Source organism: Trichoplusia ni, chromosome 14, assembly GCF_003590095.1.
Source record: "Trichoplusia ni isolate ovarian cell line Hi5 chromosome 14, tn1, whole genome shotgun sequence".
In the NCBI taxonomy this organism is placed as follows: domain Eukaryota; kingdom Metazoa; phylum Arthropoda; class Insecta; order Lepidoptera; family Noctuidae; genus Trichoplusia; species Trichoplusia ni.
The window spans coordinates 8,659,222-8,676,591 of NC_039491.1; the positions used below are offsets into that span (position 1 = coordinate 8,659,222).

The 17,370-nt window shown below is 35.6% G+C and overlaps 1 protein-coding gene across 2 annotated transcripts in view; it reads left to right on the forward strand.

The window, feature by feature from the left end:
* LOC113500579 (phosphatidylinositol 4-kinase beta) overlaps positions 1 to 17,370 on the forward strand; it is a 45,897-nt gene that overhangs the window by 5,465 nt on the left and 23,062 nt on the right. The window contains exons 1-2 of one of the 2 annotated variants that reach the window (XM_026881430.1): positions 14,277 to 15,767; positions 15,872 to 16,766. In XM_026881430.1, coding sequence (XP_026737231.1) covers positions 15,712 to 15,767; positions 15,872 to 16,766 — 951 coding nt within the window. In that variant the 5' untranslated portion in view covers positions 14,277 to 15,711. Of the gene's footprint in view, positions 1 to 14,276; positions 15,768 to 15,871; positions 16,767 to 17,370 lie in introns of those variants that run through there. The other variant, XM_026881429.1, reaches the window with a different exon arrangement.

Sequence of the window (17,370 nt, forward strand, 5' to 3'; positions counted from 1 at the left end):
CCTTTTATGCATCAATGTAGCCTCACTGTCATGCTTAATGATTTCCTTGACTGGCGTTTTTCCTACGGTCTTCTCCACCGCTCATCCATGCTACGTTTTCAGAATTTATTAAGTCACTTCATTAAACAATACCAAATCTGTTATTCGGAGTGTTTAATTTTCCCTCTAAGCGTACATTTTCACGCCCAGTTTAAATTTAGTTAACAATTTGAAAGGATTAATCAACGGCTCGCTCTGATGATTAATTGCTTTTTGTTTACGATCGCTGATAACAAAAACGCTTTGTGGATCATAGTCGATCCTTTAATTATATTATTTAAAATTACTAATTTTGACGGTGAAATGAATAGCCTATGTTAAACGTGACACTGGTTTTGTTAACCTATCCAATTAGTACCTATAGTAGGTTGAACTTCTCGTGACTTTATATTTTTACTAGGTTGAAATAGCGAATACTTATCAAACACGGTCACGTAAGTTGTGAAACGCTTTATAAATAAAATGCTTTCAATTTCTTTATTGGCCATGTTCGAACATCGGAAGTTATATCGTAGTCAGCTCCTTCTTCGCCAGTATACCAAAAAAATACAAAAGCAAAAGTATGTTGCGTAAACCATTCATATTTATTATTCAACTGTGCTATCTGCTTGCTAGCGTCGATGTGTTTCCTATCTACTTGGGCATCAAAAGTAAAAACTTTTATCTTTTAATCTTTCTGCTCGTATCTCTGAGTCATTTGGCGCCTGCGTAAAATTAGTTATCTAGTGTCTTGACAGAAAGTAATTTTGCTTAGCCAATTACAATTTAATGATGTTGACCCTTCATTGTTGCCAATCAACAAGGCACTCGTGGAATGCGACACGCTACTGCCCGAGACGCCCGCGATTATTAAACGAGCTGCTTTATTGTTATCGTCCAAACTAACTAGACCCACCTCGCATAGCTCTTGTATATCAAAATACAATCTTCCTTCGTACTGATTAAGACTAATAATTCTCAAGCAACCTTATCAGTTCGGAGCTCATACAATTATGGTCTTGTTATTATCATACGCATTTTTTGAAGTCAATCCGTGACACGATTGCGTTCCCCTGTGTATGATATGAGTACTAATTATTGTGGAACAGTATGTTCGATGCATGCACACGCCTCTGAATACATTAACTTGTGTAAATAATACTGGCGAAATGTGATGATAAGATATTGTGACATATTTAACAAGGTCCAGTCGTCCAGTCTTCGTTTAAGTAGGACACTAAGATCAGTTTATGATAAACTAATGGTTTTGGGTTTAAGTACAATTAGTACTTGTAAATGATTAACAGTATATTAATGATGTTATAAAGCAGTCCTGTACGGTTTTTTGCTTGGACCTTGGCCAAAAACTTTTACACATGTATTTGTAATCTTGACCACGCAAGTTTATTTATGTTTTTTATACACTCCAGCTAAAGTACGTTTTGGCTCTGAGTCATAGCACTAATGTAGCGTCATACAGTGTCTTACAAGAAATATATTTAAAAACGTTTAATTCGGTCGCCAGCTGATAACTCGGTACACGTGAACTGGGCAAAGTTGGTGTCATGATCACGTGGCGTTCAATGAGTTTGTTTCTCTACATTAAAAACTTGTAAGGCTTAACGTAATTAGTTCAGCAGTTGTTAGAATGTAATAAATATTTTTTAGAAGTATAAAGTTTATGTTGCGGGCTTCACTGTTTTGTTTTTGTTACTCCTCGCGTATTAAGAGAATATGACTTCATTGACGATAATTTACGCTTTTGGAGATAATATCGAATTTTATTTTAATTATGATCCTTAGTTAACGTAGCTGTCGGTTATGAATTCAATTCCATTACGATATTATCATGATAAAATTAATAATAAATTCTACTATAATAAGGGTTACTACATACATAATTAATTATCTCAATAATTAATACCTTGCAGTAGCAATTCAGCGCAGTTTGTGAAATCTGACCAACCCAATTGTTCCGTGAAATTGACCCGATCGTAATTTAATATCGACACATTTGAAATTGTATACTAAACCTTGTGTATTACGTTACCCTAAGTTTTATAAGTAGAAAAAGTGTTTGGAAATATATCGTCGCTGAATGAAGATAATGTGATACTGCTTACAATCTTTTATTACAATGTTGACATGTTAAAGTCCAAGTTGAACCCGAATCACGGTTCCGTATCTACGTAAATTATGATTCATAGACGTGATTATCCATACTCTTGTTGGTGACTAATAGGTCGAATAGTAATTACTAATTAAACAATCGTTAATTACTGAAGTTTGAGGAAAATGGCTAAGTTTAGATCTCTCATGTCATTCGCCACAATTTTGTATATTTGTTGCGTTCATGTATTTTGTATATAGTGCTTAATAATAGTGTGGGTATTTCCAATTTATAACTCATTTTACTGTTGAGGTAAATGTAAGTTATTTTCAATATACGTATTGTGCTATAAAACTTCAAATATTTTCTTTACAACTCTAACCATCGTAAAACTTGAGGAATGCTTTGTATGCAATAAACTGTTGGTAAATAAATGAGAAGTAAATAAACAACTATTCAATAGTCAGTAAAGTGCTATTGGAGGAAAATTATTACTTAATACATAGAATCGCAATTATTATATACCTACTATTAAATCTAGCGCAGTTCGTCTGCTAATGATCTAGAGCAAAACCAACTCGTAAGTAGGCCTCATCTCGATTCTCAAGTGAAGTGGATTAAATCCAATCAAAGAGTATTCAGGCGACAAGACTAGCAACATTTACATGAATAAATGGCTAGGTAAAACATTTGTATTTCGTATCTAATCTAAAGACCAATATTTATCAAAATTTATGAATAATTCGTGAGGACAATATTATCACTTTCTACATTTGATAGTACAAGTAATTTCATATTATACACGTATATATTATGTATGGAAGATAAAGATTAAAGCATTCAAAAACTCTTTTCCTCTTTTAAAACTTACAACAGTTATTATGAGTCATAGTACTCATAGTGTACTTGCACCGATCAGAGGCCGAAGCATGCGTCAGTTTTGTTTGATTCTCTAATTGTAGTGCTCATGATACAATGCATGACGACTTGAGACATCCGAAAATCGCATGATATCAAAAAACAACTAATCACATGCAATTTACTAGATTTTCTTCTTCACAGAATACAAAATAAACAACACGATAGTTCGTATAAAATAATGGCATATTATCATCATCCAAAGTATGCGATTTATGTTGCATTCATACTCTTACCAACGAGGACTGCTCAGTTCTCGCCGCAGTGTTTATTGGAGGCAATCATAACGGATGGCGTCGCATTAGCAATCTCATGGGACGACTAACGGACCAACGTACTGAACAGATATTTCATTGTGAGACTACAAGAGACGGGACCATAATACCTCGTCCCACGGATTTATTATCGAGGCCGGCTAAGGCAACAACACACTATCGATTTAAAGTGTTCCTGAGAGGTTAATGTCTTCAAATAACCAAACTTCGTCTTAGTATTCGCAAGTGGTCACAGACGTGATGATAACGTATTATATGTTATATTGTGCATGAAGATTGTCTGAACAATACCATTCGTGTTTGATCTTTCATTGTGTGCAGATTTGTCACCGAGAGACGTCGATTGTGTAGGATTTCACCGTTAAGCAATATACCACGTTTAAAGTATACCATATTTAATGTGTTGACTCTTCATATTAAGATTAAACGGATATCAAAGCATCGTCCTGTGTGCCGGCATCCTAATCCCGCCCACGTTCTTAATGTTGCTCACTGGTAGCTTACCATTAGTCGCGACGATCAAAAATACGGTTGTTCAATCTGGTTATAGTCAGATGACGCATTAACAATGCGAAAGTAGATACGAAGAACCCACTAAATATCACAGAATGATATCATTCCTTATTAATGATGTATTTTAAAATAATTGACTTCAAGAAAATACAGGATTGGAATATTAAGAACTATGAACACGTACTTACAGTGAAAAGTTATGGTTGATTCAATTATCAAATGTAAAACTAAAAAGTCCCAGCGTCAACATAACTCAGATAAATGTACAATATTATTTCCTGTTAGTCGCAGTTACGGCAAATGTTATATTAGCTTGTTGACTCATATTGTCTGTTTTGTCTCAAAACTTTTTATTTTGTCTGGCAATGCTTAATTTAACCAGTCGGCTTGAATGACTTGATTTTTATATTTAATCTCAAGTACTACTGGCACATAAACCTTTCATTGGGTATAAAATATTCATAATACAAAGCGGTAAATACCCTAACTGGAGTTAAATGGGAAGAACTGTACGTTGACCTGTAAAATGGGGACGCCCCAGAAACCCCCAAATAGGTTATATTTATTATACACATGATATTAAAACACACCCCTACACAACGAAGCCGATGCCTCCAGTGTAGGTCACGTCGTATCATGTTTCTAGAACATAATTAATTTCTACCATCGTTCCATTCTGTGCGCCAATTTATGGAAAACCATGATTCACAAAACGGCTACTATGTCTGACTTCTGGTTTGATAAATTTAGTAACAGAGTACTACGTCAGTTGATAGCCTATTCGAATGATATTCGTCACGGTGAGCGCTAAACGAGCTGGAATGTTATAGGCCTGTGGGGTGTACAAAAGGGAGTGACACAATGGACGGAAATCATCAATCAGAGGCCCTCACCCACGAGAGGGGCACTGACGTATCGTCGCCCACTGTCCGATGCAACTGCCCCTTGTGACTTAAGTATGATGATTTAATCTACGTAATCTTACATAGGTCAAGACACTCGGTCGTTATGTGTAACGCGCTTAGTCATTTTGACGTATTTGTCTGCTAATCATTGTTAAGGAATAGATCTTTCGAAGGACTAAATAAAACAAGCGAAATAAGAGAAGGTTTTTCTGCAAAGACCATAATTGAATTAAGTTGTTGGATTTAATAAAAAATATTACTTGCTAAACAATCGATAATTTTAGTATCTCCGTAAGATCATCGTTTAAATAAATACTGCTACGTTATTTTCCTGATTCAATGAAAAGCTAAAGTCAGTGAATGTTTCATCCAAAATTTGGAATACATCCCAATGTTTTGCTGCATGAAATTGGCAGATGATTTTCCTTGCTAGTCACGGCTTTTTTGGGTGGTTTACAAACAATACATTCTGGGTAATCCTTGAAACGATTATTTTAGCTCGACACGCAGACACCTAGTAAACTCGCTGAAGCTGACATTTAAAATGAACGCGCTAATGAACTGCAACGTTCAGTGACTAGCTGGTTTCAATTGAAATATTTGCTCGGATAATTCGGCAGTCGGCCTTGTTCGTTCGGTTCGGAAGTGGCAATACATAGGTTTAACTCGCCTTGCACGCTACAAGGTCGATTTTGTCGTAAAAATTAAGCGGGCCACTTACCGTGGGTTTCGGTTCATATAATAAAGTAATATTACTTGCCATGATTAATGTAATGTCAGCAAACGAGTCTTTAAATTTGTTTTAAGCTTAGGTAATATAGAAACGCATCAGGTTTATAATCAAGACTTATTGCCATCACCGAACTAGCAAGACAACTACCCGTACTCTTATGCAATTGACTGCATAACAATTAAAAGTAGCCTAGAGGTCCATTGTTCAAATAATTTAAACTTACGTAAAGTGCAAAAAAAATTATATGATGCGGTTTTTTAATACTGCTTGCACATTGATAGGGAGTTAAATAACATTCGTTTATCCTCAATCGTAACAGTGTATCTCCAGAACAGTGATTGCTTAGATCGACCGGGTAAAATATTGGCTTTCTGTAGTCAATAAAATAACAATGAGGCCAGTAAGAAGCGAGTAGCTGGTAATACATTACTACTTGATGTGGCTGTCTGCGAGACGTCGTAAAACATTGCCCTAATGGATTTATTGTATTCTTACGAATGATATATCGCGAAGTTCAAAACAATGTACGTTAGATAATATACATGGTATACCTAATGGGGTATACTGATTGTCTGACCTGTATTCGACAGGTACGAGTAAACCTAGTTTCAGAAACTTCGCACCCCGATTAAAACATAAACGTATCTGGGTATTTGAACACTGTACTGATATTGTAATGAAACAAGCATCTCGTATTGTTTTAAACATACATGATGGTATCCGGCTATGGTGTGACAGACTCCCTAGCTCTGTTATACAGATAATAATCCCCACGCTCGCCATATGTTTTATTGAGTTTAATAATTATGATGTCATTAGTTGATTCGATGACAAGATTGCTATTTTTTGCTCGAAGCTTTAGCATCTCTTGAAACACCTGGACGGAAATATGGGAGGTCCTTATATTTTTTTTACTTTTTGTTCCACTGAAAATATTTGTGTTGATTGGAATTTCGCATTTCAAAGACTGATCATAACTTTCTATAAGCCTATGAACAGTTTCAGAAATAGATTTGACTAAGGTACCTACATAATCTGTTTCGTAAAAGGTGGAATTTACGTCACTCATGGATTTACGACTAGATTTCAATTGCCAATTGCTATTATCAAAACTTTTGATGTATTGTTTTACTATTTTACAAATGTTTTAAGTATGAAATATAATAACTACAAATCATAATGACGCATGATGCCGACGGATCTATTTTAAGTCAGGATTTCCCTTTTGCGTTCATTAACGAATAAAATATGTATCACTTTATTTAATATTTTTAGACTTCGTACGAAGACGTATTTTCTGTAAACCTCCAATGATTCTAAAAGTATCTGTTTTCATTCATCTGATTTAAAATGTTTCTCTTTTCATAAAATAAGTAAATTGAGTAAAATGCAGTTGTGTCACCCTCACTTAATTGTTGCTTCGTCACGGAAAGTGGTTTTTACATTTTATTGTGTTCAGAGGAAGCGGTATAATTGCCCTTGCAATGGAAGGAAGCTAACGTTTTTGAGTGTTTAGGAAACTTCATTGTAAAGAGAACACAAAAATATTTATGAAGCTTACTGCGTAAACAAACTATGTACTCTGTATACTCTTTTACCAAGATACATTAGCTATTTTAATGAGTCATAAATATTTGATCAGTATCGATCGTAAATTAACCTCATTATGAGTAAAATTCTTCACAACGACTTCCTGATCTACCGCTGGAGAACGTCAACTTCCGTGGTTTTATTAAGTGGGGGATTAGGAAGACGTTTATGAAAGTATCGCTAATAAAATGCATGGTGTTTGATGAGATTATATAATGATAGATATACTCACTGAGCAATTATTATTAACATATATACGTTACCGCACCTACAAAGGTTAGAACAAATATTAACCTTAGTTAAAACGTGTGTTGGTTGAATAAATTACGGTTAAAGCTGGTAAACAAAGGTGAGTTATTTTACTACGTTCTTCCAACTTTATGGATTTCATGATTTTTGGTGATTATCCAAATGTAAGACATGTGTCAGAATCTGTGAATGTGTACAGAATACCTAATTTTTATTTGTTCCTACGGATCTTACATAATTATTTGTTGGACCTTGTCAATGATAGAGTATGGTATTTTAGAGTATTTTATTTAAAAGGCAATAACCATCCCATCGCTTGATTTCTTATTGTTGTAGTACAAAGATAGCGTTGATTAGGTCATTTACAACATACCTTTTAAATTTCAAAACGTTTCTGTTCCAGTGAAGAGGCGTGAATTTACGCTATTATTATGCAACAAAAAAAAAACGGCCTAGAATGAAGTTTAAAATTCTCATTTGAAAAAATGGAGTGATTTTCTAAAAATAAGCTCGGTATTACTAGTACATTGAATCAAATTGACATAACATTCACTCTCGTACATTTACCAAAATGAGGTAGCTTGTTAACTAGCCATACCGATGCCACCTGTTACATACATTTTTTTGCATTCTCCATATATAGTGCGACGCGTGTGACTATAATTAGTTCAAGATTAATAAATTAAAATTAAAAAAATGTCTTAGTTAAGCATAATATGCCAGTGAGTGGTATTGTAGTATTAGGTCAAAAGGAAGGACGTGGCACTATGATAGACGCACGGCAGAAATAGTCTGATCCGGTGGCAAATGGCCGGAAATTGCACCGGTCACTTTGTCTGCTACTAAGCACAGTATCTTGTTCTCACTGGCTTTTAAAAGCGAAGATAAAAGCATAACATTGCACTTAAGAACTGAGATATATTCGCTTTCAAAGTTTGCTGGCTTTTTGTTAAAGTAACCTAAGTTAGAATGTAGGAGTGGCTAGATCTGAGTGTTGCTACCACCACGTCTTAAAGTGATATTGCGGGTGTGAAAGAGAGATACCGCTCTACGCTGCGTATTGCGCTGTCACGCTTCCACCTTCATAAAAATGTAACTCTGAGGCGTGGCATTAGAACCTCTGCGATTCGATACTCGATAATTCATTTTATTGGTGTTTACGAAAACTCCTAAATCATTTTGCCAACCGTCATGTCCATCATAATAAAACCACCATCAATATTCAACGCATTTATGTATTACGTGGTGCATTATATAATATGTAATTTAAATATTTATACTTGTCATGTTAATATGATACCCAGCCGTGGTTTACAATTAACTTAATCGTACACCAATTAAAGATACAAAAGCTTTTAATATTTACAAACACATAATTTCTTTGATTCCACAAAGATTACCTCACTGTAATGTGGACTAAAATACTGCGTGTGAATCATCAAGATCTTTTCATTAATAATTAAAAAGATAGGGGTGCCATCCACAATTGTGGTCGTCTGCTGTTGACCTTTCGCCGAATATGTACGGGCCGATTGAGTCCCCTATTCAATTTATTGAATTTTAGATCACAATTGGATCGACACGCCTACGATCCTTTCTGACCTTGTTAACATTCAAGGCCTATTTACTATGTAGATTCACAAGCATAAACTTTATAACAAGTCTACCTACTCTTATTTATGTAAAATAAATCGATATTGTGCTCAAGTTTGTTCAAATTTCTAGCAGGTTAAGTTAGCGTCGTGATGATGTATTTCGTCCCAATGGGCACCACCTCTTGGCTACATCACAAGTATCTAAAATTTATGAAGGCTCTGTAAATTACTTTAAATGTGTTGCAGTAGAGAGAAGACTTACTCAAAAGGACTTAATCTAATCAAAATCTTCAGATTTCACACGTTTATTGTTTTTCCCTACTCCTAGTTCCAAATATTTTATCATATTCCGGATGAGCGACAGATTAATATCATTCCGTACACCCAAGTATCGTGAGCATAAATGTTTCCGACGCTTAGTACATAAGCACCAGTCGAGGTCACACGTTGAACCAATTAATGCTCTAAGTTTGCTCTTCTACATGACAAAATAACAATAAACTATTATACATAATTAATCAGATCACTGTACCGGTTAAAATGTTCTTATCAATGCACGTGTTCGAACTTCGATTGCATCGCATGCGTTAATGCGTTTTGGTACCACAATGGAATTCTTTCCTCGGTCTATACACTTCTACACATTAAATGCTTGATTTATTTCGTGTACTTTTCCCATTGTGGTTATCTAAAAGCATGTGAACGCATATAAATTCAGCTGGCGGTCAGTAACTAACCTACCGCCGTGCAGCGGTATTAGGTACCATCTTATTTATAGTAGTTAGGTCAAAGTACAAATTCTTATCAACGTTTGAATAATTAAGCAATTTAATTTTGTGAGACGACAGTTGCTTTGTCAGTTTTGAGTGAAAATATTAAATTTGTTTCAAGAATGTAGTTACGAAATTAAGAGTCAAAAATAATAAATCTTGATTTAATATTTATGTTTGAATATTTTCCATCTGTCGTCCGACACTTATCTCTGTATAAAATCGTAACGAGTGGCAGATGGTTTGCAAACCACCGTCGACCAATCCGGGACCGTTATATTCGACAGATGTACGCAGACGCAGATGCTGACAAACATTTGCGAAGCCTCGCTGATTTTTTGTACCTCCTTCATCCCTGTATCCCGAAACTTGTATGTTTTTATATAGAGGAAGGTGTTTTACTCTTTAAATATTTTGTGATCTTATCTGCTTATTATAAAGATTATTTCAATACCTGCTACGTATGAATCGGAAGTGATTTTACAAACCAATTACTTGAAATTTAACCTTCAAACTAAAATCTATTGACTTATTATGCCTTAGGTAACTACTCAACGTAAGTTAATTACTTCTCACGGTAAACTTTATTTGTAGCTTCTTTGTTTAATTAGTATTGTAATTATTTAGTGTTCTGTTAGTTGACGTTAATTGCGTTCCAAAGGCTAAACCTGAAGATTTCTTTAAATCTGCATTCTAAGTAGACACTAGGTACGGCTTAACAGAACCATTAAAAAAAACAAACAAGTTTCCTGTGAGAAAATAGTTGCGCTTCTTTGTTTTGGTTGTTTTTTAGCAATAATAATAAAAAAATAATTAATACGGTTTTAATAACAAGTTTCGTAAAACTTGTTTCGACTTAGCAAACATTTCAAATGGAATCCATATTTAGTAAATAGTAGTGAAACAGAAATACAAAAACGAAATAAAAAAGTCTAGTTAGTATAAAAGTCTATCCTACTTTTGTACGCTTACATAATAAATCAACATTATTTACTTCTCTGAACTCGGTTATTGAGATTTGTTTTCAACAACGTTAGTAATTCCCCTTGCTGTCCTTTGTTATGATCTCGGCGGGAGAGAAATAATCTCTACAGGAGGTTATTAGGACAGACTCCCCGAACAAACGGGCGTTATTTATTTTTAGCTGCCGACTTAACACGAAATTTTGAAGCGTACTTGTGTAAGTCGCGGCATCATCAGATGTCGTCTGTAAAATTTTATCCCAAACAACCCCACAGCTATTTGATATTTGACTGAACAAAAATTAGTCCGTATGTTAGTAAAACACATCAAAGATGGTGGAACGTATAAAAAATAACGTCATTTGTCTGTTAAAATGTACACATGAGTGACGACACACGAGATTCAAACTTACCTATGTATGATTTTCAGTTTTTGTTTACGCATTAAGATATGTATGTTTTGGAAGTCTATCTCAAAGACTACTTCGTTTTCTTTTATCTATGGCCCAATTGATTTAGCTTTCAAAGCTCTCTATATATCAATTTATTGGTGAGATACCTTACATAAGGAATTTAGCGACATCTATGTGAATAAAATCTCATAAAGCCTGTATCGAAGAAACCCCACAAGAAAATCAAGTAACGTCTAATATCCCATTATTGTATATACGTTTACGTTACGTTAGAGCCGTATATTGGATTACTGGTGCCTTCGTATAGAGTTAATTGTGTAACACGTGGTGATCAACATTCGCATGTATAGTATCGTTAGCAAGTATTTATTTATTGATTTTGTATGAGGCACACGTACATTTGAGGCGTGACTCTATGCCAGTATGTCTGCCCTTAACAGTAATTGAAATGGACATCTCTATTAAATTGACATTGTTTAATTGTGTCCGAGTTGTTTGGTATATTATTTTCATAACATGATCCTTCCGTGCTTAGTCCGATGGTTTGTCTCGTCTGCATCTCTCAATATTTTCACGACACTTTGATTACGGACATATGTAAAATATTAGTAATTGACGATAGAGCTTAAACATTATTCAGATAAACTGAACATGTTTCTTAATGAACTAGGAAGAATTTTGAAGATTGAATCAGTAACAACAGATTAATACCAAAGTGATGTAAAGCCTATCTTTTTATTACAGTAAGTAGATAAAATTTGCAATCCATCGTTCACAATATCTTGCACAACTTAATATTACGGTCCAGGTGCCATTGAGAATACATTCCGTTACTCAATCCTCTTTTACATTAGTTTATGGCTTTTCGTTTGTATAAAACGATTACAATGTTATGTAATTGGATCATGCATTTGGTGGGTATAAAGAATAGCTTGAATCTAGAATGTGATAGATTTTCTTTATTTTCCGACGACCTCGTTTCTTTGACTGGCTAGATTGAAAACAGTATTATGGCTCCGTTTTGTACTTTACATCTAAATACATTGAATCATTATGTTCTCGATAATACCAGTTTCTTACTATTGACAGGTTTCAATTAGTGTTTCCTGAATTTATCCGAGCTAAATTAAATCTTGTTCAGTAACTAGGTCATACAGAAACGGAAATTGTATCCTCCGTGTTAATGTAGCATTTGCTCTGTAGTCACATGTTTCAGTCTGCTTTTTGTTGTTATTTTACCCGCTATACTTGTAAATGTGTTTCGTAAATTTGTTTTATTTTGTCCTGATTTTGATGTTTGCTAGATTCCACGAATAGGGTATGTAAAACTTCAACTTGGTGGGTAATTATTTTTGCGTAATAAGAAATTTGTTTCTACAGTACTATAGTACTATTCACCTAGTATTGCCTCCAAGACCTCATAAATTACTTTTAAATAATTAGATTCGCTATGAAATTAACGTGGTTTGAGCATAAAAATGGTTCCATCTAAATACCGCTCAGTAAAATATTTTGTTAAAATCACGAAATGTTAAAAGAACTCTTTCTCATGAATTTTCAATAATTAATATTCTTTTCAAACAAAATAAGCAGTCGATTTTGAGTTGTTTTCGTTAAAATTCATATTGCTCCTCAACACAATATAGTAAGTATACAGAAACACAATAATATTTGATGCGATGGCCAGCATAGCCAGCCACAAGGTCGAAAGAGGCGTTCACTTTCGCTATTACGATACTAAGAGCATACCGCACGAAATTCATGTTCCGTCGACACTTGGCGATCATATTTTTACTTATAAAAGCAATTATAATGTAATGACTGTTACCACAGCCTTTTATATTCTGTGCACGGAGCTTTCTCCGTCTTCTAAAATGTGATGGCTTACATTGTTTAGTAAACAGAAGTATATTACCATGATGATGAGTCATAATTAAATAATAAGCATTTTGATTAGTTTTCTAATGATAACTTGGTTACTCATCGTCGATAAAATAAAAACGATTAACATCACTGATTGTATAATTAAATCAGTTTGCAGTAATCCTTACCACTGACTTTCACTAATATTAATACTATTCATAGTATTCACACAGAATACCGCAGTGTGGTATCGGACTGTCGGTACCGACACAAATCAATCCGCTATTGTTTGATACTGACGTCAATACGCGTCGAGAAATGTACTCGTGCAGTACAGAGGCCTTCAAGTATCTCGCTAGCCAGTGCCCGGCAACATTCACCTGTTACTTAAAACAATCGCTGGAACGTGGCTTTTCAACGAATATCAATAACTAATCGTTGGTATTACAGACTTTATAGAGCTATTAAAAACTTTCGTCGAAGCACTAAACTGCCTAACAGATATCTCCATACTTGCTTGGTAGAAAATTCTAGGCAAGACATCAGGGTTGACGATTTATTTCTTTTGGGGCGTTCCAGGTTTATTGATGTCAATAGTAAATGGCGCCATCGCAGATGTAAACACCTAATTGAAATCAATATAGCAATAGTTACCGTCAAGTGGTGTCAATTCCCTGAATATTTTTTTATTGGCGCTGTAGTCAGGTTTTATAAGCGGTAATTGTTTTGTTGTGATCGCTCGTTTTAAGTGCATTGTGACGTTTGCAGAAACATTGTTTGAAGTGATTTCTAATGCGTGATACGAAGCTGTTAGAAAATCATCATCATATTGAATTTGTTGGATAGTTTCTTACCTGTCAAGCACGCGAGGTCGCCGGTCGGCTATTTGTATAAGTCCATCGGTCGCGGAGGTTTGACCTACATAGGGGGTGATAACATAAACAAGTTGTCGTATAGTATACACTATACCGGAAAAGGTTTTGGGACCAAATGTGAATGACAAGAATATATACTTCACGTGTAATTTAGCTTAAGTTTAAAAGCCTCTTGTTCTGAATAAAAAATATATTTCCATGCATAGTAATTGAATTATTGAAGCAATTCAAGTATACATACCGTATACCTACATATTTCCTTAGTAATCCACTATTAATATTTCCTTAAATAATAAATAAACGAACGCTTGTTAAAATTTCATGGACTCGCGCATTGTAATTTGTTGCTGGCTATCCTTGTCTGGTGAACTAAACATTTTGGCTTTGCTCCATATATCCCCAATAGCCAATGTTGAAGGTAATTGATCGTAAAATCTTTAATGTTTACGATGGTTGTATTATGTAGAAAGCGAGATAAATGAGTAGACCTACAGCGTCGTTCTCTAGTACCGATGTACTCAGAAAATGTTATGATAACATTGAAAATAATCTTATATTACAATTGCAGTCACGTTTTCTCAGTATTAGAAATCTAACAATTGTTTTAATGAAACTGTAAAGAATATTTTCCTATGATATCTGCAACCGTGTAATCAAGAATCATATACTTCTCAGTGAATGGCTCCTATGTAATTTAAGCATCTGCATCTATATTTTAGAGCGCGCGTACTCTTCACGTCATTAAAATAGAATTGTATGAATGGCTCCTCTCTTTCGATGCTTCAACACTTAACGGCACATCTGTTAGCAGGACGCAACATATGTACTATCCCCGATAACGTTTTAAAAATAAACCAACGATAATTCGTTCGCCACTCACGCTCCTCGTGGAATGTTCGTTCACTGGAGGCTTTGAGTGGCCACTACATACTTCCACTTCCTCTACTTTCTTGTGTGAATACACGGCCGCATTGAGAACGTCTTTGCCTCTTAAGACTGCACTGCGTTACATGTTTCTTCTGAGAATGATAGCTAACTCTGTGATAAAGTTTTCGGGGTCATCGGCCGCTTTCTCCTACTTAGTGAGTTCGTATGCGTTCTTGAATCTCTGTTATGTCACAGCATTTCCTACTTACTTGTTGCAAAAAGTACAAATATGTTCGGAATACAATAGGGGTACATTAGTTAAGTTCTACATAATATTTACGATTGTAACTGTAACCATCTTATTTAAATTCCTTGCGACAGTAGCGCATACGCCGTGCTGTCTCATAAGGAACTGCTTTTGTGACCATTGAATGAATACGAAATATAAATCCAGTGAGCGTTATCCTTTATTAATATCAACTTAACTGTATTGAATTCAAATGTCAATGAACTGACAAAATTGACTAACTTTATTTTATACTAGGTTGCGTCAACTAACTCTACAAGGCTCTATTATCCAAATTCTGTTACGTGAATTTGCACAGGTGACATGCTAAGCTTCATATGTACAAATATGTAAATAAAACGTGTTCTTCCACTAGTTCCACGTTTCTAAAATAACAAAAGCGTTGTAAACTCGGTCGGCGAAATCTTTGCGAAGATATTTGTTTATACTGTTTCGTAGTTGTTTGGTTGCGTTTCGGCTGCGTAATCGAGGTGATCCTTATTCGAATGGTATGCGGAGCGGCGCGTCTATTTGTTGCGTAAAACAGTTGGCCATACGGCGGCAGCGGAGTAGGACGTCTGTACCGCGCTTGCACAATGTTCAGTGTTTAATTACGCGCTATGATATATCGCAAGGCTGCTCGCATTGTTTTAACGCTACGCCTGTGCTTGAGCGCAACCACTATGTTTATGTGAGGAGGCTAATTGAATAATCGTGCTCTGTGTTTATAAGTGTTGGATTTCTGTGAGTTATAGTGTAAACTGTGCAAATGGTTAGAAAGATTATTGTCATCGGCATACAGCATTACGAGGATCCGTTCTATAAGTACGTAATTATAATGCTAGTTAGGATTCCGCAGTTTGTGTTAGGACCCTTTTAGTATTTGCTTTTTGTGTAAGTATCTTCAAATATTTTTTCTATTGTTGTAGGCATGTGACGGGTGCAAGCGGACCGCCAGCAGGATGCGGTCATCAAAGAAACAGATCACTAGATTCCGTTCTTCAGCGGATACCAGAAGACATGACACCAACGTCGCCGGAGGGGGCGCCACTTCGATTACCTATCGAAGTGCCCGCTCCGAGACTAGCGCTTCCACCAGAGGTGCCCACCGGCTCCGACGACTCCGGCATTCACACTCCTCCTGATGGCAATGATGAAGAACGACCACAACCACCAGCCGCTGCTAGATCTAGAGAAAGTCTTGATTCCGGTAATCCAGAAGACACTGATAAACCGCCTGACCCTTCAGAAATAATAGTGGATTCGGTAGTGAAATCTGATGTTTGTGCCGCAGAAACATCGAAAAACAAAGACTTTCTGCTCCGGTTGTTTGAAAGTAAATTGTTTGATATGAGCATGGCAATTTCATATCTGTTCAACTCGAAAGAGCCAGGCGTTCAGACCTACCTGGCGAACAAATTATTTTCATTCCCATACGAGGATGTGGATTTCTACCTGCCACAAATAGCAACCATGTATATAGAAATGAGCGATGTGGCAGACGTGCTGAAACCGTATTTGGTGCACAGGTGTAAACAAAGTGCTGAGTTTTCACTTAGGCTGGCGTGGTTATTGACGGCTTTTGGTGGAGATGTTAAAAGGTCGAGGGCGACGAAACTAAGAGATTCCATTTTGGCGGAGGAGATCAGGCCTGCGGCGAGGCGAGGCCACCATAGGTCGCAGTCTGACGCATCAGCGTTGAGGCTTGCGGTTCCTTCTGGAAGGCATTTGGGAGACCTTGCCTCTGGTCGTGCTTTCGACAACGGTTGCCTATGTGGAGAGCAGTGTTCGTGTGGAGCACCACGATTAGCACCTCAAATTCAGGTAAGAATCTTAATTTTGCAAAAAAATCTTTTGATAATTATTTCTTGAACTACGGACTAATTGGATTTCTTATAATTTTAATTACAACGCACATACCTTTATTTTGCGGAAGCGTAAGCAATATATTTCATAAAATTAAGCAAATGTTTTTTGCAAATAATGTGTCTAGATATCATTATTTTAAAACATACATATCGTGGTGTATAAAAAGTATGAGAATATTGACATTGCATATTACTAAGTGCCTTAACATTGATAATGACGAAACACATGGTTGATAACGATAAAAAATATTTATTTGTTGTTACGCGAATTTATGTGTTTATGGAAACGTTGGGTTTAGCCAGTAAATAAGATATTCATTATGAGTGTTACGTTAAAAGGGGCTATGATGTGTCATTTAGTTTGTAGATAATCGACTCCTTACTTAAATCTAAAATTCCAAATTATCGTAATCATATGTCTTCCAACTTTTGTCGTTGCGGATATTACTAAATTCACTAAATTGGAGTATGTTTTATATAGTGTCGAAATATCTTGTTTATCCACTAAAGACATTCGCGTTCACATTTTGCGGCACGCGTGTATCCGCGTCGTGAGCCAC